Consider the following 24,049-nt stretch of genomic DNA (forward strand, 5'->3'; position numbering starts at 1 on the left):
AAAAATTTTACTGTAAGATGATCTAATCCTTTACATAAAGCCATATTGAACAGTGCTATCCAAAAGAACTTTCTGGAATGACAGTGTTCTATACATGTTGTGTCTGATACAGTAGCCACTATTTTCAACATTTTTTAGCCTAGTTTTTCTACCCTGCTCATTTATTTTCTTTTTAATACGGGAATTTAATATATGATAAAGAGTATTTTGGGGCACCTGGGTGGCTCAGTCGTTGGGCGTCTGCCTTCGGCTCAGGTCATGATCTCAGGGTCCTGAGATCGAACCCTGCATCAGGCTCCCCACTCCACAGGAAGCCTGCTTCTCCCTCTCCCACTCCCCCTGCTTGTGTTCCCTCTCTCATTGTGTCTCTCTGTCAAATAAATAAATTCTTAAAAAAAAAAAGAGAGAGAGAGAAAGAGAATGGGCACACATGTGAGCGGGGGAAGGGACAGGGGCAAAGGGAGAGCGAAAGAGAAAATCTTAAGCAGGCTCCACGCCCACTGTGAGCCTTTGGGCTGAAATCAAAAGTCAGACACCCAAAAGGACTGAGCCATCCAGGCGCCAATACACTGCTTATTTCATATGCTAATAGCAGTTATACCCATTTCAAAAACTTTTTGATTACCTTCCCCAAAAGGATATAAAAACACTTCCCATGCAAGGATCATCCAACATATGCTAATCAATACATGTGATATACCACATCAACAAAATGAAGGAAAAAAATCACATGATCATCTCAGTAGATGCAGAAAAAGCATTTGATAAAATTCAACATCCTTTCATGATAAAAACTAAACAAACTGAGTATAGAAGGAACATACCTCAAAATAAAGGCTTATACTCAATGATGAAAAGCTGAAAGCTTTTCCTCTAAGATCAGGAACAAGACAATACCCACTCTTAACACTTTCATTCAACATAATACTAACCTGAGCAATCAGGCAAAAAAAAATTTTTTTTAAAAACAAGAGAAATTGGGGCACCTGGGTGGCTCAAGTTGGTTAAGTGTCCGACTCTTGATTTTGGCTCAGGTCATGATCTCGGGGTCTTGGGACTGAGCCCTGAAACAACTCCCCAATCCATGGGGAGTCTGCTTGAGGATTTCCTTCCCTCTCCCTCTGCCCAACTTCCCCCTCCCACAGGTATGTGTGTGTGTGCGCACTCTCTCTCTCTCAAATAAATAAATAAATCTTAAAAAAAAAAGCATCAAAATCAAAAAGGGGTAAAATTTTGTTTGTAGAAAACCCTTCAAAGATGCCACTAAAAGGATGTTAGAACTAATAAACAAATTCAATAAAGTTGCAGGATACAAAATCAACAGCTGATCCTGGAACAATGTAGAAGTTAGGAGAGCCCAAGACTTGTACAGCTGAAAATCCGCCTTTAACTTCTGACTCTCCAAAAACTTAAGTGCCAATAGCGTTCTGTTGACCTGATCCCTTAAAGGTAAAATAAACAGCCGGTTGACATATATTTTGTATATTATATGTATTATATATTGTATTCTTTAAAAAAGCTAGAAAAAAAGAAAATGTTATTTAAAAAATCATAAAGAAAATACATTTACAGTACTATATATCTATCTATTGAAAAAAAAATCCGTGTATAAGTGGACCCACGTTGTTCAAACCTGTGTTCTTCAAGGGTCAATTGTGTTTCTATAAACTAACAATAAAATACTGAAAAGAGAAAGAAAATAATCTTATTTATAACAGCATCAAAAAGAATAAAATACTTAGGAATAAATTTAATCAAGGAAGTGAAAGAAACTGATGAAAGAAATTGAAGAAGGCACAAATAAATGGAAAGATATTCTGGGCTAATGAAATATGAGAATTAGTACTGTTAAGATCTCCATACTATGCAAAACCATCTATAGAGTCAATGCCATCCCTATTAAAATTTCAATGGCATTTTTCACAGAAACAGAAAGAACAACCCGAAAATTCATATGGAACCACAAAAGACCCAGAATAGACAAAGCAATTGGGAAAGAACAACAAATTTAGAGACAGCACACTTCCTGATTTCAAAGTGTATCACAAAGCTATAGTAATCAATATAGTATGGTATTGGCATTGGAAAAAAAAAAAGACATAAATCAGTGAAACACAGTGGAGAACCCAGAAATAAATCCATATATATATATATATATATATATATGTATATATATAGACATGACCAATTAATTTTCAATAAAAGAGCCAAGAATATACAATGGGGAAAAGATAATCTCTTCATAAATGGTGTTGGGAAAACTGGATAGCCACATGAAAAAAAAAAAGAAAATAAATTGGACCCCTATCTTATACTATACACAAAAATCAACTCAAAATGGATTAAAGACTTAAAGATAAGACCTGAAACCATAAAACTCCTAGAAGAAAACACAGGGGATAAGCTCCTTAACATAGGTTTTGACAATGGTTTTCAGATTTGACACCAAAAACAAAACAGCAAAAATAAACAAGTGAGACTACATCAAACAAAAACTATGCTCTGCAAAGGAAACCATCAACAAAATGAAAAGGCAACCTATAGAATGGGAAGAAATACTTGCAAACCATAAATATAATAAGTAGTTAATATCCAAAATATCCAAGGAACTCCTACAACTCAAATAGAGAAAAAAACAAAACAAAACACCCAATTAAAAAGTGGACAAAGAAACTGAACAGACATTTTTTCAAAGAGGACATCCAAACATCTAACAGGTATCTGAAAAGGTGCCCAACATATCTAATCATCAGGGAAATGACATTCCAAAACTACAAAGATATCACCACACACCTGCTAGAATGTCCATCATCAAAAAGATAAGCAGTAACAAATGCTGGTGAGGATGTAGAGAAAAGAGAACCCCTGTGCACTGCTGGTGAGAATGTAAAGTGACAGAGCACTATGGAAAATAATATGGAGATTACTCTAGAAGTTAAAAATATAACTACGGGGCGCCTGGGTGGCTCAGTCGTTAATCGTATGCCTTCAGCTCAGGTCATGATCCCAGGGTCCTGGGATCGAGCCCCACGTCGGGCTCCCTGCTTGGCAGGAAGCCTGCTTCTCTCCCTCTCCCACTCCCCCTGCTTGTGTTCCCTCTCTCACTGTGTCTCTCTCTGTCAAGTAAATAAAATCTTTAAAAATATATATATATAACTACCAAATGATCCAGATAACCCGCTTCTGGGTAAATAAGCCAAAGGAAATGAAAAGTACTATCTCAAAGAGAATACCTGTACTCTCACGTTCACCGTGGCACGATTCACAATAGCCAAGGAACAAAAACAACCTAAGTGTCCATCAACAGATGAATAGATACACAAAACGTGGTGAGTGTGTATGTGTGTGTAATGGAATACGATGCAGGCTTTAAAAAGGAAGGAAATTCTGCCATTTGTGACTATACAAATGAACCCGAAGAGCCTTATGCCATGTGAAATAAGCCAGAGAAAGACAAATATTGCACGGTATCACTTACGTGTGGAATCTTTTAAGTCAAACTCAGAGAGAGGATAGAAGGGTGATTTCCAGGAGCTAAGAGGGAGGGGAAAAAGAGGGAAGCTGGTAAAAGGATACAAACTTTCACTTATAAGATTAATAAGGTGTGAGGATCTAAGTGTAACATGGTGACTACAGTTGATAATACTGTATAACTGAAATTAAAAAATAACTCTAACCCCCCCCCAAAAAAAGGAAATGTATGAGATGACGGATGTATTACTTAATTTGTTTATGGGAACCCTTTCACAATATATATATGTATCAAATCATCAAGTTGACACTTCAAATATATTAGAATTTTGTCAATTATATCTTAATAAAACTAGGAAAAATGCTTTCTAAACTGAAAAACAGTAATAAAGTAGTAGTACTTTTTCAAAAACCTTTCTCAATTATCCCTTTTGTTACCTTCTCAGTCAAAATTCTAAATATTCCTATATAATTTGCCATATATTGGTATTAGAACAGCTCAATTAACTTATTTTTCAATTAACTATTAACACTACTATGGCAGCCTCTTAAATTCATCTCCCTGCTTCAGATCTTCCTTCACCCTATCTAAGCCATACTTAATGCAAAATGAACACCTTCCTCTAACATCTACTCCTTGCAATTCTGTAATTTTAATTTCACCACTCCCCTCTACCTATTTACCCAGGCTAGAAATCTTCCCAGATTCCTGATGCCCATAGCACATCCCAACAACTATCTCACTTTATCAGTTCTAACCTTACATTCCCTTACATCCACGCTTCTAAGCATGTTTCCTATTGCTGCTGTAACAAATTACCAGATTTATAATGGCTTAACCACACAAATTTATTATCTTACAGTTCTTGAAGGTTGAAATTCCCAAAATCAGTCTCATTGGGCTAAAATCAACACATCACCAGGGCTTTGTTCCTTCTGCAGTCTCTTGGGAAAATGTTTCCTTGCCTTTCTCAGCTTCTAAAGATCCATGCCTTGGCTCTCAGTCCTCTAACAATCTGTACCTCTGCTTCCCTGATCACATTTCCTCTTCCTCTGCTTCTATCCTCACAGGGTCTTTTCTGACTCTGCTGACCCTCCTGCCTCCTTTTATAAAGACCCTTGTAATTACATGGCACCCACCTGTACAATCCAGGATAATCTCTCCATCTCAAGATCCCTCTTTTAATCAGACCTACAAAGTCCCTTTTGTCATGTAAGGTAACATATTCACAGGTTCACTGGGACATCTTTGGGTGGGCCATTATTTAGCCTAGCACACCCTCCTATTTCTCAAGGCCCCTGTTGTGTTTCAGACCCCATTATATCCCCTCATGGCTACCTTATCATCTTAAAAATCTTCATATCTAGTCTCTCCCTGCTCCAATTATTTCTACAGACACTATACCCAAACTAATCTTCACTGTTCAATGAATATTACATGTCCCAAATTCACTCACTTTCCTTCTCTTTTTAGTAGCTATTCCAAACCTTCACAAGCTATTCCAAACCTTTCTACCAAGTTAACAATTTCCAAAGGTCTTTTCTTAACATCACTTTACTTCTATTTTGCAGAAAAACAAAACTAAACACAAAAATTATCAGGCATGTCTCTTGCCTGCAAGCTTAACCTATATCTCCATCTACCTCACATTTTACCTGAGGTGTTCCTCTTCCTACCCAAGGCTAACTCTTGTATAATGCTATCAATGCCATATCTCTAGATCTTACTTCAAAGAGTCTGGGCCACAAATCAGCAGCATCAGCCTCATCTGGGACTTTGGCAGAAATGCTGTACCTCAGGCCCCAACCCAGACCTTCCGATTCAGAATCTGCATTTTAACAAGATCACCACTGAAGTTTGAGATGCACTATGCTAGGCTCCTCTATGACCACTCAATTACTTGCAACTTCAACCCTTTGCTATCCCCTCAAGGATTAAATAATTCAAGTCTCTTAAAATCTTTTAAAACAGACAAGAAGGGGTGTCTGGGTGGCTCAGTTGGTTAAGCGGCTGCCTTCGGCTCAGGTCAAGATCCCAGGGTCCTGGGATCGAGCCCCACATCGGGCTCTATGCTCAGCGGGAAGCCTGCTTCTCCCTCTCCCACTCCCCCTGCTTGTGTTCCTGCTCTCGCTGTCTCTCTGTCAAATAAATAAAATCTTAAAAAGAAAAAGACAAGAAAAAACAAGCAAATAATAGTACTCTGAAATTTTATCTTTTTCTCTCCTTCCAATTACAGCCAAATTCTCATACATACACACCCCCACGTAGCCCTCAAACCACGGTAATTTGGCTTGTAACCTCACTGAAATTACTAAAGTGACCAACGACCTATCTTTGGGGTGGGGGGAAATATCAATACCTGTGATGACAATGCTGACCACACCCTTAAAAACACTTCCTAACCGCTTTTACTACGTTCTCTTTCCTGATTATTTTCTTTCTTCCGTGGCTATTTCTCAGTGCTCTCTTAAGAGTCCTCTTCTTCACTAAGTTTATCCACCCACAAGAGTCTAATTACGCTATGAATGGTTTAAATTGTCACCTAAACGTTGATTACCCCACCAAGTCATCCTCCCCGCTCCCAATCATCCTGCGTGCCACTTCAACACAATACAGATAAAACGATTAAGCTTCCTCTCCAAATCCACCCCTTTTCTTCTTAAAGATACCCTATTCTGAGGCAATGGCAGATTCCGAAATTCTGGAATAGCAAAGATCCAGAAATCATTCTCCCTTTCCTTTCTTCTTCCACATCCAACTGATCTCCAAGTCCAGCCAATTTTACATCTTAAGCATCTCGACAGTTTTCCAGGCTCTCTGTCCCCAAAGCTATTCTTTCTCATTTGGCCCTACATCATCTCTCACTTGGCTCAGTGCAACAGTCTCCTCTCTGGGTTTCCCAACCTCAAATCTCTATCCTTTCCAATTTACTCTCCCTACCATCATCTGAATCTTTCAGTTACCCCTCTACCAAAGCTCTTGACAGCCTTGCTCTGCATACAAAGACCTTGTCCAGCCAGCCCAAAACATACAAAGTGTCAGGCAGAGAAGCTGCTCTCACATTCCTCTCTTCACCTCTTATATCTGGCTAAGTAGAGGGATACTTCCTATCATACCACAATGTCTACCACACCTCTATCAAGCCTTCCCTCATGCCAGAGCTGGAGATGTTCCTCATCCTATAATCCTACTATACTTTGTTCATACCTCATTAGAATAATATTTAGATAATCTGTCTTCCCCAAAGACTGAGATCACTGTACCCCCATAGCCCTGACTAGCACAAACCTGGCAAAGGTAGATGATGCTCAATAAATATTTGTAGAATTCAGTACACTGATGAGAGTATTAAACAAACATACAGTACAGTATGTTTTAAACAAACATACAGTAAACCTCACAGTTTACAGAACAGTTTTATCGACATTCTTCATTTGACTTGTTCTTCATAGCAACCAAGGTATACAGAAAAGCGATGAGGGAACTAAGAAGAGAGTTAAGAAATTTATTTAGAGTTCAAGAGCTATAAAGAGAGAGAGTCAATATGAAGATCAAGTCTTCTAATTCAAAGCGAGGCACTACTTTTTTTTGCTACCACATCAAACTACATCCTTCCCCTCCATTTATTTAATTTTTATCTGTCTTTAAGGATCAAGTTAAAGTCACATCTCCTCTATTACCTTCCCATTTGCTAAAATCACATAACGCTTGTGACATACTGCTTTGTATTTTATGTCTCTGTCTTTTAAAGACATAAATTGGATTATGCTATACCTTTGCCTAAAACTCTCCAATGGCTTCTCACTGCATTTAGAATAAAAATAAAAACCTTTATTGTGATCCGCAAGACCCAAACTGCCTCTCATCTTTACTATGCCCTCCTTCACTCACTAGGCTCCAGCCGCACCAGCCTCTTTTCTGGTTCTTCAAGAATTTATGCTTCTTTCCTGACTTGATGTCTTAGCAATACTGTTTTCTCTTCCTGGGATGCTTAGATCATCACATAGCTGGTCTTTCTTGTCATACAGGGATCTATTTATTTATCAACCCTATAGTGAGGCTCTCCCTCATCAGAAAGATAAATGAGCACATCATATACCCCTCTCTTCCCACCACTGTCTTGTTGTTCATCACTATATCCCCAGTGCCTAGAATTATGTCTGGTGTGGAATAAGGAATCAAAAGATATTTATTGAATTGATGAATAAAAGAACAAAGAACATGTTTATCAACTACTTTTCTAAATGCTGCCTGCAAATACTAGCAGAATGCTTTGTATAATTGCTATCCAGCTAATTAACTAATAGGCATAGGTCTACTGATAAAAATCTCCTTAAACTAAAAAGATTTAGGAGACAGAATAACCCTTATCTAATTAGTTTCTTCATATAAACATTGAGATGAATTTATTATTTTTATTAACAACCAAACATTTTACATCCATTATCCCACAGGGATTTAATGAAACTACTTTTTCTATTGTAAAACTATCTTCATTTCTTATTTTTAATAACTAGAGGTCCTCTTGAATAGAAGAATATATAGTCACAGAAGAAATACAAATGGCCAGTAAAGAAATTTAAATGCTCCCTTCTCTACTGTAACCAGAAAAGGCAAAATAAAAAGGATGGTAATAAATTTGCATCCATCAGATTGGCAAAAATTGGAATTTTGAAAATATCAATTATTCATAAGAATGTGCAGAAATGTTCACTTACATAAATTATCAGAGGGAATATAAAATTGCAGATTTTTAAAAAGCAATTTGGCAATATCTACCAAATGCTTTCGATCTGCAATTTCACCTATAAGAACATATCTGGCAAAAACATTTCCATATGTGTCAAGAAGTTATTACACAGATATTCTTTAAAGGATTGGCTGTAATATAGAAAATATGAAAAAATAGTGCCCAACAAATGATAGTTAAGGCCTGAAACACTTCATTATTGGAATTCTATGCAGCCATTTGGAAAGATCGTCAAATCCTACTACTAAACCAAATAAGCATGTAAAAAAAAAATTATGGCATAGTATCATTCTTAATGTTTATGTGTATGTATGTTTGTATATAAGCATATACTAGAGAAAGGATATACACAAACTATGGACGTGGTAATGTATCTGAAAAGTAATAGGAATGAAAAGGACATAAGGGGTAGCTTTCACATCTTGCTGTGTATGCTTCTGTACTGTTTTCAAGCATCTGGTATATAACTTTTAAATATAGAGTACAGATTTAAAAAAAGGTAACACAGTTTCATTGTAGAGAACTGAAAAATAGAGAAAAGTGTAAAAATAAACACTAACAGAACTTGCCTATGGTTCTGGTGTAGTTTGTACATCCTTGATTGCTATTCTGTTATTCCCAAATAAATCCACTTTTGCTAGTAAAAATAAATTAATTAAAACAACAACAACAACAGGGGGTCCTGGCTGGCTCAGTCAGTAAAGCATGCAACTCTTGATCTTGGGGTCATGAAGTCAAGCCCCAGATTGGGCACAGATATTATTTAAAAAAAAAGAAAACAACAACAATATAATACTCAAAACTCATTAAAAAAATAAACACCAACAGAAAAGTTTAAAGATGAACACCAGAAATTATAACAAACCAAAATGTATGGTACAAAGAAACCTTGTCACTTTTTTAAATAAAAATAAAAAAGGTTGTACAAATTCATTCTTACTCCAGTACACACCAATTGCTTAACCTTTTTTTTCTTTTTTTTAAGATTTTATTTATTTGACAGAGAGAGAGACAGCGAGAGAGGGAACACAAGCAAGGAGAGTGGGAGAGGGAGAAGCAGGCTTCCTGCTGAGCAGGGAGCCAGATGCAGGGCTCAAACGCAGGACCCTAGGATCCTGACCTGAGCCAAAGGCAGACACTTAAGAACTGAGCCACGAGGTGCCCCCCAACTGCTTAACCTTAAAAAATTAAATTTAAAAAATCATGAGTACTTAAGTAACACTTAAAAAATACTATAAACATTAATGCACATATTTTTCATATTTTTCAAATGTTTCTTCATGTATATTAAGGAAATCAATACAGCTAATCATTACACATACTACAAAATAGGAGATTTTCCTCTTTCCCTAGACCTAGGGACAGTAATGAATTATTACACCAGTTCATGTATTAGGCTCAACCAAAGCATCTAGAATTTTTTTTTTGATACCAAAAAATTAGACCCTCGTGGAAACAATTTTAAACCAAAAATAAAAGTAGGCATTTATAAAATTTTCAGAGCCAACATCATTTTGTGGAAAAAAGACTAAAATGCTTTCCCTATAGGATCAGGATCAAAACAAGGAAGTCTAATTTTGCCACCTCTAATTAACACTGTACTTGAGATTCTAGCCACTGTAATTAGGCAAGAAAAAAATAAATAAAAGGAATCCAGACTGGGGGCAGGGGATGGGGTAAAACTATCTATCTGCAGATGGCATAGTCTTGTACATAGAAAATCCTAAGAAATCAACTAAAAACTATTAGAACTAATAAGCAAGTAAACAAGATGGCAGGACACATGATCAATGTAGAAAAATCTACTGCAGTTCCATACACTAGCAATGGATAATTAAATGAAATTACAAAAACAATTTCCATTACAACAGCCGTAAAATGTATACTTAGGAATAAATCTAACAACAAAAAAAAAGTTCAAGGACTGTACCCTGAAAACTTCAAATTACCAATGAAAATATTGAGAGAACATAAATGGAAAGACATTTCATATTCACATATTTGATGACTTAACATTAAGACAGCAATACTCCCAAGCTGATCTCCAGATTTAGTGCAATCCCAATGCAAATCCAAGCTGCCTTTTTGCACAATTTGGAAAGCTGATCCTAAAATTCATGTGGACATTCAAAGGACCCCTCTCCCCCTCTATAAAAAAGGGGAAAAGATCAAAGCAATGTAAAAGAACAAAGCTGAAAGACTTGCACTTCCTGGGGCACCTGGGTGCCTCAGTCATTAAGCATCTGCCTTCAACTCAGGTCATGGTCTAGGGTCCTGGGATTGAGCCCCACATCGGGCTCCCTGCTCAACAGGAAGCCTGCTTCTCCCTCTCCCACTCCCCCTGCTTGTGTTCCCTCTCTCACTGTGACTCTCTCTGTGAAATAAATAAATAAAATATTTTAAAGAAAGACTTGCACTTCCTGATGATTTCAAAACTAGAATAATCAAGCCTGTATGGTACTGGCAGAGGATGGACATGTAAATCAATGGACTAGAACTGACAGACCAGAAATAAGCCCTCACATTTATGGTCAGTGCCTTTTCAAAAAGGATGCCAATAAAATTCAATGGAGAAAGAATAGTTTCTTTAACAAATGATGTTGGCACAAATGGCTTTCCATACAAAAGGATGAAGTTGGACCACTTTCTCTCACCATACACAAAAATTAACTCAAAATAGATCAAAGACCAAAATGTAAAAGCTAAAACTATAAAACTCCTTTAGAAAAAATATAGGAATAAATCTTTGTGATGTTCAATTAGGTAAAGTCTTCTTTAAAACTAAAAATTTCTGTGCACTAATGGATGTCAACAAAGTGATACAATGGGAAAAAATTTTTGCAAATCATGTATCTGTACCATAATTTAATTGCTCCCCTATTCACTGTACTTAGGTTGTTCCCAGATTTGTTTTTTTTTAACCAGGTTGGCATCATTCCTCCCATTTTACAAGTAGAAAGATGAGAGCTCAAAAAGGATAAGTGAACTGCTTAACAATGCTCTGCTACGAAAGCACCAGAATGAGTACCTAAATCCACATCTGTATAATTTCTAGTCTTTGCTTTTTCCTTCACAGTGGCTATCTACCCAGTCAACCCAAGACAGAAGATCTGCCAACCAGATAGGAGTCTTTTGGTTGTTCTGTTAACACTTCACCCTAGAAATTTTCCTTCTGTTTTTCCTTCTTATGGGTCCACAGACCATGCTCAAAAGCTAAGTGACTTGTCCAAAGTTTACACTGTTAGAATGACCTAAGTGGTTACAAACAAGTTACCTAGGGAAGAATCCATTTTTTTTTTTTTTGCACTACATTAAAACTGACTCTCCCGAATACAAGAGTTCTTCTTTCTAGAAGAAATGTCACAGGCATATTAGTAACCAAAATATATAAAGAACTCTAAAGATTTAACAAGAAGAAACCCCAATTTTTTAAAATAGGTGAAGGATCTGAATAAACATTTTCCAAAAAAAGATATATAAATGTCCAATAAACATATGAAAAGATGCCCAATATCATTAGTCACTAGGGAAATGCAAATCAAAAGTACAAGGAGATATCAGAACAAATATAATAAAAAAGACAACAATTGCCAAGGATATGCAGAAATTGAAACCCTCATATATTGCTGGTTGGAACATAAAAGTGATGCAGCCACTGAGAAAAACAGGTTGGCAATTCCTTAAAATGTTAAATATAGAATTAGCACATGACCCAGAAATTGCACTCCTAGATATATACCCAAGAGAAATAAAAATGTATCTCATGAAAAAAAAAAAAATCTCATGCAAAAACTAAACACAAGTGTTCATGGAAGCATAATTCATAATAGTCAAAAACTGAAAACAACTGAAATGTCCATTAACTGAAAATAAAATGTGGATATTCATACAATGGAATACTAGTTTGACCTAAGAAGAAATTACTGATGATACATGCTACAACATAGATGAACCTTAAAAACAGTATGCTTAAATGAATTTAGTCAGTCATAAAAAGTCATGAATCATATGATCCCATTTATATGAAATGTCCAAAATAGGCAAATCCATAGAGATAGAAAGTAGATTGGTGGTTGCCAGAGACGTGCAGAGGTGAGAATGGGGACTGACTACTAACAGGCCCTGAGTTTCATTTTGAGGTGATTAAAATGTTCTAAAATTAGTGGTGATGGCTGCACAACTGAATATACTAAAGGCCACTGACTGTACCAGTTAAAATTAGAGTATACTTCATGGTAGGTGAATTATATCTCAAAAAAGATGTTATTTTAAAAACTAGAAAAATTTAATAACATAAAACTGAAATGTTTGTGTTTATTTCCTTTATGTTCCTTATGAAACACTAAAAGTTATGAAAATAAAAGAGTCATGACTGACTTTTTGCGGACTTTCTCAGGCAAACGAGTTCTAGTCCACTGAGCACATGAACCGTGTTTGTCTTCATGTTTCACTGAACCACAGCCTGATATGTGTTTTTGAAGAGAAAAAAAGAAAGATGGTAAGAAGAGTAGAGGGAAAGTTTAACACTTGATCTGCGCAAAGGCACATTCTTTTGATTGGTCCAGCTCTAGTCATTACAAATTTATTCATAAGCCAAAATTAGACCCTATTAATATCAGAAGGATTTTTTTTTCCGAAGTCTAAGGTGTTGGATATTTTCTTATACAAATCAATTTAACATCACTTGTTGGCTATCTATTTCCTATCACATGCTGTGGTAAGTGCTTAAGAGACACTAAGATTAAAAAAGAACCCCATGGGACTTACAATCCAGTGGCTGAAGCAAAAACAAAATATTATGTAAATTTTCATCAAACTACACAAGCCAGAAGCAGAATAAGTCAAAGTACTAAAGGGGGGGGGGGAAGGTCCACACAGAATTCCATACCCAGCGAAAATATCTTTCAAAATGGAGACTTTTTCCGGACAAATAAAACAGCAGATCTGCATTATAAGAAATGTTGAAAGCCACTTCTCTCACTAGAGGAAAATACTACATCAAAACTTAGATCTACATAAAGGAATGAGAAGTGTTTGAAAAGGTATAAATTAAAGCAGATATAAATGATTTTTCTCATTTTTTAATTTCATGTCTATAAATAACACACATAAGTTATATATATATAGAAACAAGACACATGACAAGAATGGTACATAAGAGAAGAAAAAATGTAGGCATACTCTTTTGTCATATTATATTATACATGAAGGTAGACTGTGATAAATTAAAGATGTATATTATAAAACCAGAAAGGAAATCTTTGTGACCATGAGTTTTGGGGTGGCACAAAATACATGAAATCATAAAAGAAAAAAATTGCTATATTGGACTTCATCAAATTCTGCTCTTCAAAGTTACTGTTAAGGAAAGGCAAGCCACACGATGAGAAGAATCATTTGCAAAATATTTGTAACTTGTATCTAGAATACAAATCTAGATACAAAGAACTTGTATCTAGAATACGTACAGAACTCTTAAAATTCAATAAAACAAATAACCAAATTCATAAAGAATATGGACAAAACATTTTAAGACACTTCACAAAAGGTACGAAGAGCAAACAAACATATGGAAAGATGCTTAACATTATTAGTCATTAGGCATTTGCAAATAAAACCATAATGATGTACCACTACACATCCACCAGAAGAACTAAGAACAAAGTGACAAAAACTGAAGTCTTAGTGAGGATGTGAAGCTACTGGAATGGTCATACACTGTTGACTAGAATGCAAAATGGTACCATTTTGGAAAACAGGCTGCTTATAAAGTCAAAAATCCACTTACTATACAACACAGCAATCCCACTCCTAATTTACTCATGAGAAATAAAAACAAAAGAACTATATTCAAATGTTCACAGCAGCTTCATTCATAATAGCCCAAAACTGGAAACTCAAATACTCATCAACTGGGTAATGATAAGCAAATTACTGTATATCCACGGAATGTATAAGGAAATGGAATACTACTCAGCAAAAAGGAAGAAACCACTCAAACGTGCAATAACATCGATGAATCTAAGTGAAAAGCACACACCAAAGCTTAATACCATATAATTCTATTGATAAGAAGTTTAAGAAAGGTAAAACAAATGTGACAGAAAGCAGAGTAGCAGTTGTCAAGGACCACAGGTAGAGTAGGGGACAAACTACAAAGGGGCCACAGGAAACGTTTTAGGGTAATGTTATCATGACTGTGGTGGTGATTACACAAGTTTATTTGTCAAAAGCCATTTAAATGTATATTTAAAATTGGTAAGTTATACCTTAATAAAACTGTTTTAATTAATGAATGAAACATGTCCAATATACTGCGGAGGAAGTGGGGGGGGGCAACAACTCAAATTAATGCAAGCCTGAATATGAGAAATCACTTCTGGATGAGATTAATGAAGATGACACCTCAAATATGGCTGGAAGAATGGCCAAGCAGGATTAGCCAGTTGAGAGAAGGGCATAAACTAAAGTGCAGGGCACCTGCAATTCCATGTTTTTTTAAAATAGTAAGGAGTCCAGTTTGTACTGTGATCAATATATACACACACACTGAGAAATAAGGGTAGTTTGGGTCCATCTCAGGTAAGGAATCTTAAGTGCCCAGCTCAAGAATCTGATTCTATAAGTATGTTTTATAGAAAAATGATAGAATCAAAGTGGTATTTTAAGATTAATTTGAATGCAGAAAATAGGAGAGGCTTGAAGAGGAAAAACCCAAAGCAATCAGACCCAACAGTAAAAACATAAAGGAGTTTCAAACTAAGTAAGAATAGATAAAGACCACTGCAAAAGGATCAATAGAACAAGCAATTCACAAGAACTGGGGAAGGAGAAGAGATTAAGTATTACTAAAGTTTTGGCACTGGGTGCCTGGGAGCAACTACTGTCACTTAAAACACATGAACATAGGCATACGTTAACAGTTCTTAAAACATTTTGGGATGCCTGGGTGGCTCAGTCAGTTAAGTGTCTGCCTTCCGCTCAGGTCATGATCTGAGCGTCCTGGAATCGAGACCACCATTGCGCTCCCTGCTCAGCAGGGAGTCGGCTTCTCCCTCTCCCTCTGTGCAGTCTCTCTCCCTCTCAAGTAAATAAATAAGAAATCTTTAAAACCAAAACATTATGTAAACAATGTTAAAAAACAAAAGACAAACTCATGAAAAATGTTACGCCACAAAAAGTTAATACCTCTAACACACTGAAAGCTCTTATAAATAACAGAAATGAATCAAAAAATTAAAACATTCAATAAACAAATTAAAATAAATTCAGTCTTATTAAAGAAATGCAAATGAAAAAAATGGCAAATTTGACAACTCTAAGTGACGGTGGGACTGAGGAGATGAGCACTGGCACACTGTTGGGAAACAAAAATTGGTAAAAGCCTTCTGAAGGGCAATATGACACTGTATCAAAACTACAAATGTGTATACCATTTTTGACCCAACAATTTTACCTCCAAGAAATCCAATATATAGGAGATAGTGGAACAAAGGCGCACACCAACTATTTGCAGTAGATACATACACATCTCAAAAATTTTAAAAATAAAAAACTAAGAGTCTAGCAAAATGGACTTGGCCAAACAAGTTACAGTACATCCATGCAACAAAATACCAGAAGCCAACAAGAACATACTACAGAGCATGGCATACAAAGTAGCACTGTAATATGTTCCCATAATTCCCAAGATTTACATAAAATTTTTGGTCCCTATGCATACATGCAGAGAAGAATCTAGAAGAATGTTTTTCAAAAGGTCAAAGATGATCATCTCAGGTGGTTGGATTCAGGAGGCCTTTTAATCTCTCACACTCTTCTGTACTAACTGAAAACTTCCACCTTGAGCCTGTAGTATCTTTGTAAACAGGTGAAAAATAATGAAGAGCAATATCAGAAAAAGGAATGACTCCAAGAAAGGTGAAATAATTAGTTTAATGTTAAATAAGTTTGGTGAGTCAATAAAATATCTCAGTGAAAGTACCCCTATGCAACTGAAAATGGCAGAAACAGAAAGGTGGAGAGGCAAGCAGCCCATTAACTACTTTCAGTTTTCAGTTCCTCTCACTACCTTTTTCATTTTCATTTTATAAATTCCAGTTTTTAAAAAAGCAAAGGGAAAAAAAGAAAAAGAGAGGGGCAAACCAAGAAACAGACTCTTAACTCCAGTGAACAAACATGGTTACCAGAGGGAGGGGGTCGGGGGATGGGCTAAATAGGTGATGAAGGTTAGAGCACACTTGTGATGAGCACCCGGTGTTGTAGGGAAGCACTGAATCACCATATTGTACACCTGAAACAATATTACACTGTGTGTTAACTAATTGGAATTTAAATAAAAAATAAAATAATAAATTCCAGTTTTTAATCTTCTAATCTACATTCATTTTGTTTTCCAAATATACTAAGAAAACTAGATTCTCTCAAAATTGAGATGTGTGGAAATTCAAGGAACAAAAGTCACCGCAAACAAGTAATACTTCTGATTCTAGCCTGATACTTTTCCTTCTAACATCCACTTTAAAGCTTATAAATATCTATCTATAAAACAAAGCCAAGAAAAAGCAAAAATAACAATAAAATTCAAATGGTATTCATAGAAAAAGTATAGAAGAGATTAAAATGATCTAAAATACGAATATTAAGCAATATTAATTTTCCACTGATTTTTCAGAAATAGCTACAATTTGAATTTCAGAGTTAGGAAATAAAGCTTGGTGTACAGTTTGTTCGGAAAATTTTCACCAAGAAAAACAGATCACTTATCTTGATTAGTACAGCAGAGTGCAAATATAAACACTGGGTCTGAATTTATTCTATATTCACACTAAAAGTGACTCCCAGCATCCTCAATTCAGTGAAGTAAAGCAGCAGCTGGAAAGAGGAGGTTCTTAAATTTTTTCCTTACAAAATAATCACTTCACCCATCCTAGAGTACATGTAAACCAAAATAGCAAGTAAGTTTAGAGATGCAACTGCAATCTGTGCATAGTTGGTTGCATTAATCTGTGGAGAAAAATGCTATTTAAATTAATTCAACCACTAATAAATACATGTTAAAATTTGTCCTCCAGGGGCTTACAGTCTAGTAGAGAAAATACAAATGTAGCCAGCCAAATAATCAGAATATTAAATAGAATTCTTTTAAAGCTCTATTACAAAGATAAAGCAAAGTGCCATAGGAATATAAGAATGAATTTTCTCTCCATGAATGGAGCAAGATCTCAAGGTGGTTGAACTGGAGCTGGGTTTTGAATGCAGAGCCCCAAGCAGAGAAGGGGGGCTAGGAAGGGCCTTTGTAAAAGAACAGCAAGAGTACAAATATAGAGAAAGAAAAGTTTTTCTGAAAATAGAATTCTGATAGAATGGGGCCAGATCATAAAAGGCATTACCTGACAATGCATTGAAAAGTCTGGACTTAATTCTATATAATGAAAGTGACACAATCTGACCAAGACTTTAAAAAAATTCTCCTGAAAAAGAATGAACTGAGAAGAAAAGCATGGTAACAGGAAGTCTGATTAAAAACAAAGGCCTGAACTGAGGAGCTGAAAATGGAAATGGGATAAATATTAGTGTTAGAACAAATACATGATAAAGACTATGTAGATGTAAATGCTGGGTAAAGTTTGGTCAGAGAAGGAGCAAAACACAAGGCCATCTTGAGAATGAAATAGGCGATTACAGGTTTGGTGACCTAAGACTTCACCTAAATTTCCACTCCTTCTGAGTGTTTCTGCATTTATTCTAGTATCCCATATACTTGACATTTTAAAAAAGCATTTTAAGCATGACATTCATCTAAGGATACTCCTGATTTATTTCTATTAAGTACAAATCAAATCAGTAGCATTTTATGAGTTAACAGGAGCTTTTTTATTATTCTGAAATGTCTTCATTCTATATATTCCTGAACACATTTTTTAGGACAATTACACTAAATAAACCATGGCAGAGGTACCCCATATCATACACAAGTAAATACTAGTAACTTCACTTATTTACACCTACTGGTCACCCATCTTTAGATTCGCAGGGTCTCTATACTATTCCATAACCGAGGCTTCTTAACGGAGGCTTCTGCTGCCTCTTAGAGGAATAGAATCTCCGCAAGTTCAGAGACAGAACCAATTAAAGATATATGTAACAACTTATTGTCCTGATTGTAACCGATCTGACTTGAGTGACTTTAGATCAAGATATCCCACTGCAAAAAAAAAAAAAAACTGTCAGTAACAAAGTATAAAGTTTTCAAGGAATGTTTTTAGACTCATATCATAAAAGCTACAAGTTAATGAGCCAAAAGAGTCTCTAGAAGAATTTGTTTTCTACAATCCTGAAAAAGCTGCAAAGAAGGGGGGAGGGGAATCGATACATAAATACCCTAACAGGAGATGAATTCTAGCAAAACAGATCACTACATGAGGTGGTCAGCTCCCTTGAATGCCCTGACAGTATCAATAACCAGTATCAAGTGCACGTTACTTCAATCAGCCCGGGGTTTGAATCCAAGCTGACCTTGGAACAAATCACTTAACTTTTTAGAGCTTCAGTTTCCCAATCTATGAACAGAAATGTAGGGGGTGAACATATGTTGTTAAGTATTTATCAATACCTGGCACACAGTAAAACCCAAACGTCAGTACCATTCCCTCCCTTTAAAAACACCTCTACTACACTCCCACATTATAGGGTCAGTCAGCAATATTATGTGACTTCCCACACCCCGATAGTCACAAGGAGTAAAGAAAATGAGGTAAACTGGTTATAGAAACAAATGTAAAGCTAAGGCGGGACTGATGAAATGAAAAGCATGAACAGAAGACGAAAGCCTAGAGCAGACAGTGAATTAAAAGTCAATAGGAGAGGATTTACTCTAGGAACTAACACCAAGAAAAAATCTTCATACTATGGTTTGAATACTATTTTCAATGTGCATGCAACTCCTTAAAATATCTACACTGACAGTTCATTAATACAGAAGGTCCATGTGGGCTGATAAAAGATCATACTGCTCTTTCTTACACATGGTCTCTATTAAATACTTATGCAATCTAGGCCCACAATATTTCATAGGCTCAGTAAACTCCATCATCCCTTCATTTACCCATTCAACAATTATTAAGCGACGACTTGTGCCAAATACTATGCTGAACACTAGTAATACAACGGTTGGTTAAGACAGTATAGCTGCCTTCACAGATCTAGCAGTCTATTCATTAAATAATATGGGCCACTTAAGACATTACTAAACTCTAAAAGTAAGTAAAACTTTTTGCGTTAAACTGGACAAGTGAGTTCAATGAATTGTTCCTAAACAGTAGTAACACATTTGTTGTATTTAAAAATCTTAAATTTTTCCAATCAACAATGTTAGGTGTAAATTCTGGGCCCCATATTTTAAGGACAGTTGACAAACCAGATGTAATGTGAAAAATGTGAAAACCGTACCTCATGACAAATGAAGTTTTTGGCCCAGAGAAGACTCAGAAGACATGGCAAGTGTCTTACATTTTAAAGAGGTAGCAGCATACAAGTTTCCTCTGGTTAAACTTGAAGCAATGGGTAGAAAGTTAATATGGAGGTAGATTTCTGTTTCAGTGTGAAGAGTTCCAATAATTCAAACTATTCGGTAATAATTCAACCACATTACATTTCCATAATAATCTACAGTATTTCTTTTCATACCTTACAAAATATAAATTTCCATGTAATCCTTGAAATAATACAAAAAAAAAAAAAAAAACCCCAAGTATTTCTCTGTTATAGTTTAGGAAACTGAGTTTCCAAGGGAGGGTCTTGCTAAGATACTGGGCAAAGCAGGTCTAGAACTCAAGTCCCAAATCTAAAGGAACAGGCTGTCCCACAGTAATGTCTTTCCACGTCTAGATGTATTCAGGCACACACCAAATGGACAGCTGTCCGGAATGTTGGCCAAGATACTCTAAAGCTTTGTCCAAATCCAATCCTTTAGAAATACCGGTGGTCAGTATAAAAACCATGAAAAGATTCAGCAACGAATGGTCCTCTAAATGCAAGCTTCATGAGGGCAAGGACCTCACCTTCCTTCATGGATCTATTCCAGTCCCTAGAACAGTAACTGGCATATGATGTGCTAAGTATTTGCTATATACGAATAATACTAATCATACATACCACTACTACACGAAATATATACATAAAATACATAGCACTATTAAGGACAGGAACTTGCTAAAGTATCCAGCAACTAAAAATTCAGATAAACACAAACTCTATTCTTAAAATTGCATCATACACTCAAAGTTGCTATCTGAAGTCCTGAAACTTAACCTAATCAGTTTTCAAAAACAGTGTCAACTGCAAAAAACAAGCAACAATAACAAAAATGCAAACCTTCTGGCAAACCTAAAATATTTTAACTAAAAGCAAAATGCAAGGTCTTTACAAGATATGAAGGCTAAATTTGGGGAAATGAATTTTCAGCGTTGACAGACCTTTACTTAAAGCATCAACTAGCATTTTAAGTGTGCATGAACACTGTAAGAATGAAGAGATTTGCACAGCTGCTTTCATTTAAGGACAAACTCACACCCAGATCTCTACTTGAATCCCATCTTGACAAGTATTTACTAGGCTGACACTTCAAAGAGATCTGCTAATTTTAAAAGTATATGCATTGAGATTCAACATAATCTGCTTAGAGGTACTTGCATCCACTTGGCATTACTGAAAACTAAGACCAATAGGAAAACCACAACCAACGAAAACGTCATTTTTTAATACCCTAAACGATAAGACCTAGAATTTCCAGACAGCTCAAGGAACAGAACCTGCAAAATATTCGAAAGTTATTTTTAGTTTGTTTTGCTTAAAAGGTACGCATAGATCAACGTTCACACTTTTCCTGAATAGAATTATGTAATAAGGTGTAACAACCACATAAAAGATTTACTCCAATTTCACCAGATTATACCTTTTAAAGGGTTCTGAACAAAGATCGTTGATATCTAAAAATATAGCTAAACTTTGAAGTAAATGTAATTTAATGTAACAGTAAACTGTGATACCGTAAGGATGTACTAGACCATTCACTTGGTTACACCAATTAATTATATGTTATTAGCAACTGGATGTCATCACAAACCAACAGTGAAACCACAATCTTGTCTTTTTTTTTCAACACTTAAAAAACCACTCCGCAGAAGAATATAACAAAAAGGGCATCTTCCTTATCTTGAGAATTGAGAACTCTTAAGTTTCCACATAAGCTTCTGTCACATATTAAAATAAACTTCACAGAAAAGCTGCAAATTTTTCCATTGCTGTATTCATCACCTGCAACATTTGCAATCCATATCTAACTCTGACATCAGCAAGTGATTCCGATTCTCCTTTACAGTATGGGGGTCCGTTCCTAAGTCTCCAAAGATGAAACCTCTTCAGAGAGCTTTCAAAATCATGACAAATTAAATCACCTCTAGGTTTACCCAAAGAAAATTGCTGGAAATGCAAAGAGCAGTTGAGAGAAACCTGTTAATAGGTTAATGCAACAAGTTTAAAACTTTGAACTCTCTCTTCGAAATCTTTCCCGGCCAGAGGGAGGAGAACAAGTCTGCAGGACCTGTTGCTTTGTCCCTCCAACCCACTAAAAGGTGTCACGGGCGCGCGCAAACGCCTCGCCCTACTTGAAGCCCCGGCCTGAAGTTGGGTTTTCCAGTGCCGGCTGCAGACTTCGGTGGCTCCGAAGAGACCAGTCACCACTTTCCCTGCCTCCTGGGGATCTGGCCCGCGCAGCAGAAGACGAACGCAGCGGGGGGGGCGGGGGGGGGCGGACTCACCTGATCACGGGGCTGTAGGGGCTCCGGGAGCGGCGCCAACTGCTGCTGCTGTAGGGGCTGGGGGACACGTCGCCGCCCCGCTCGTAGGAGCTGTGGCGGCTGTAGCTGGGGGAGCGGCGGCGGCTGTAGGGGCTCGGGGAGCGCGGCAGCCGCCGAGAGTACGGGCTGCTGCCACCTCCTGCCGGGCTGGGGGACTTGCGGCTCCTCAGGCCCTGCGAGGCCCTGTGGGACACCGGGCTGTCGTCCCGACCTCCCAGCGGGCTCAGGGACCGCTGCCGCCGCCTGTAGGCCTTGGGCTCGCTCTTGTCCTCCCGGTAGGCCTTGGGCGGCTCCTTGTAGGCCGAAGGCGGCTCCTTGGACGACTTAGTCCGGCTCCGGTGGGCCTTCAGGTCTCGATCTTTGCGGCTGCTGCTGCTGCTAGACGTGGCCGAGGCGCTTTTCCGGCGGCCGCCGCTGCTGCTGCTGCTGCCGCTCTTGGCGGCCTCGGCCCGCTCCTCGCCGCTGTGGCTGTGGCGGCTGCGGGACTTGGAGGCCTCGCTGCCGCCGCGCTGCCCGTCCCGCCGCCGGTGCTCGCGGTGGCGCTCCTTGCTGCGGCCGCTGCTGCTGCGGCGGTCCCGGCGGGGCCTGCGCTCCGACCCCTCCCCGCGCCGCTGGGTGCCGGAGGAGGAGGCCGGACTCCCGCCGCTGCCCCCCGTTCCCCCGGCAGCCGTCGCCGCCGTTGCCGCGCTGGCCCCCCCCAGCAGCAGCCCCTGCTCGGACTGGGAGCTCACATCCTCGTATTCCACCAGCGGGGTCACACCCCCGCCGCTACTAGCACCGCCACCGCCGTCCTGCTGCGGCTGGGGCAGCGAGAAGACCCGACGCTTCTCCGCCTCCTGCCCGGCGCGGGGCCCGCGGCGCCGCTTCTGCCGCCCTCCTGCGCGCCTCTTGCCTCTCGCCAGCCGCTTGACCTCCAGAGGGGGGCCCGGGCTGAAGCAAGAGGAGGAGGCCGCGGCGGCGGCGGCTGCGGCGGCGGCCGTGCCGGGAGCAGCCAGGAAGAGCAGAGGCGGCGGGGGCGGCGGCGGTTGCAGGAGCTGCGGCTGCAGGAGCGGCAACAGCAGCGGCGGCTGCTGAGGGGACAGGAATCGCCTCCGCTTGCGGCGTTCCTCCAACTTCTTCTCCGCCCAGCTCAGGCCCCCGCCTCCCCCCAGCGCCGTGTCCGAGCTGCTCGGCATCGCCTAGAGCCCGCCGCAGAGCGCGGCGCGGGTGCGGCCTCCTCCCGGGTCAGATCCTGGCCATCTCCCCCGCCGGAAACGGGAACTGCTGCGGCGGCGGAGGGACACCGAGCGCCAGGGCCGGCCAGAAGACGCGCCACGATAATCCGGGTCAGGACTCGGGTCCCTGGGTTCCAGGTCACAGTGGGGTATGCAGCGGCCTCCGGGCCTGAGGGAAGCAGGAATCCGGGTGGCAGAGCTCGCGATCGTGCTCGTCGTCCTATCCTCAGCAGCCAAAACACCAGATGCGCCGGGCGCTGACCTGCGGGGGAGTCCGGAGTCCTCCAAGTGCCCCCGGGGGTGGGGGAGCGGCCTCGGCCGCGCTCTCGGCTCGGGCAGCGCAACGCGGAAGTACCACCTTCGTCTCCGCTTCACTCCATCGCGCCCTGACGTTGGGTGCGAGTTCAGGGGAGGGGAGTGGGCGAGACAACAACACGCCTCCGCCGCCGCCTCCTCCGCGTCGACGTCGTCCTCCTGTGGTGGCGGCGACACACGGCGGGCGCCTCGGAAGTGGCCTGGGCCTGACAACAACTCCCGGCCTAGGGCCTCGCGCACTCTGCCGCCCGCAGGGACGGGCGGCGGGGCGGGGCGAGGCGGGGGCGACCGGGCTGCGGCTCACGGTTGGGGCAGCGAGTGTGCGGGGCTGGGCGGGGGGCTGTTTCCGGGAAGATAGGGGCGGGGGGGGGAGTTTCTGAGCCTGTGGCGGTGGGTACGGGCCCTGACTTTCTTCTTCCTTCGCCGCCGCCGCGAACAG

The 24,049-nt window shown here is 39.2% G+C and overlaps 1 protein-coding gene across 2 annotated transcripts in view; it reads right to left on the bottom strand.

Moving 5' to 3' along the window:
• Window positions 1–23,680, bottom strand: part of CDK13 (cyclin dependent kinase 13) — a 123,741-nt gene extending 100,061 nt beyond the window's left edge. Inside the window, exon 1 of one of the 2 annotated variants that reach the window (XM_028108897.2) lies at window positions 22,043–23,680. In XM_028108897.2, coding sequence (XP_027964698.1) covers window positions 22,043–23,256 — 1,214 coding nt within the window. In that variant the 5' untranslated portion in view covers window positions 23,257–23,680. The remainder of the gene's footprint in view (window positions 1–22,042) is intronic. The other variant, XM_028108898.2, reaches the window with a different exon arrangement.
• Window positions 23,681–24,049: the final 369 nt, after the last annotated feature.

This window comes from Eumetopias jubatus, unplaced genomic scaffold (genome assembly GCF_037043125.1).
Source record: "Eumetopias jubatus isolate StellerSeaLion01/CBP00866 unplaced genomic scaffold, mEumJub1_p1.0 scaffold_14, whole genome shotgun sequence".
Lineage (NCBI taxonomy): Eukaryota > Metazoa > Chordata > Mammalia > Carnivora > Otariidae > Eumetopias > Eumetopias jubatus.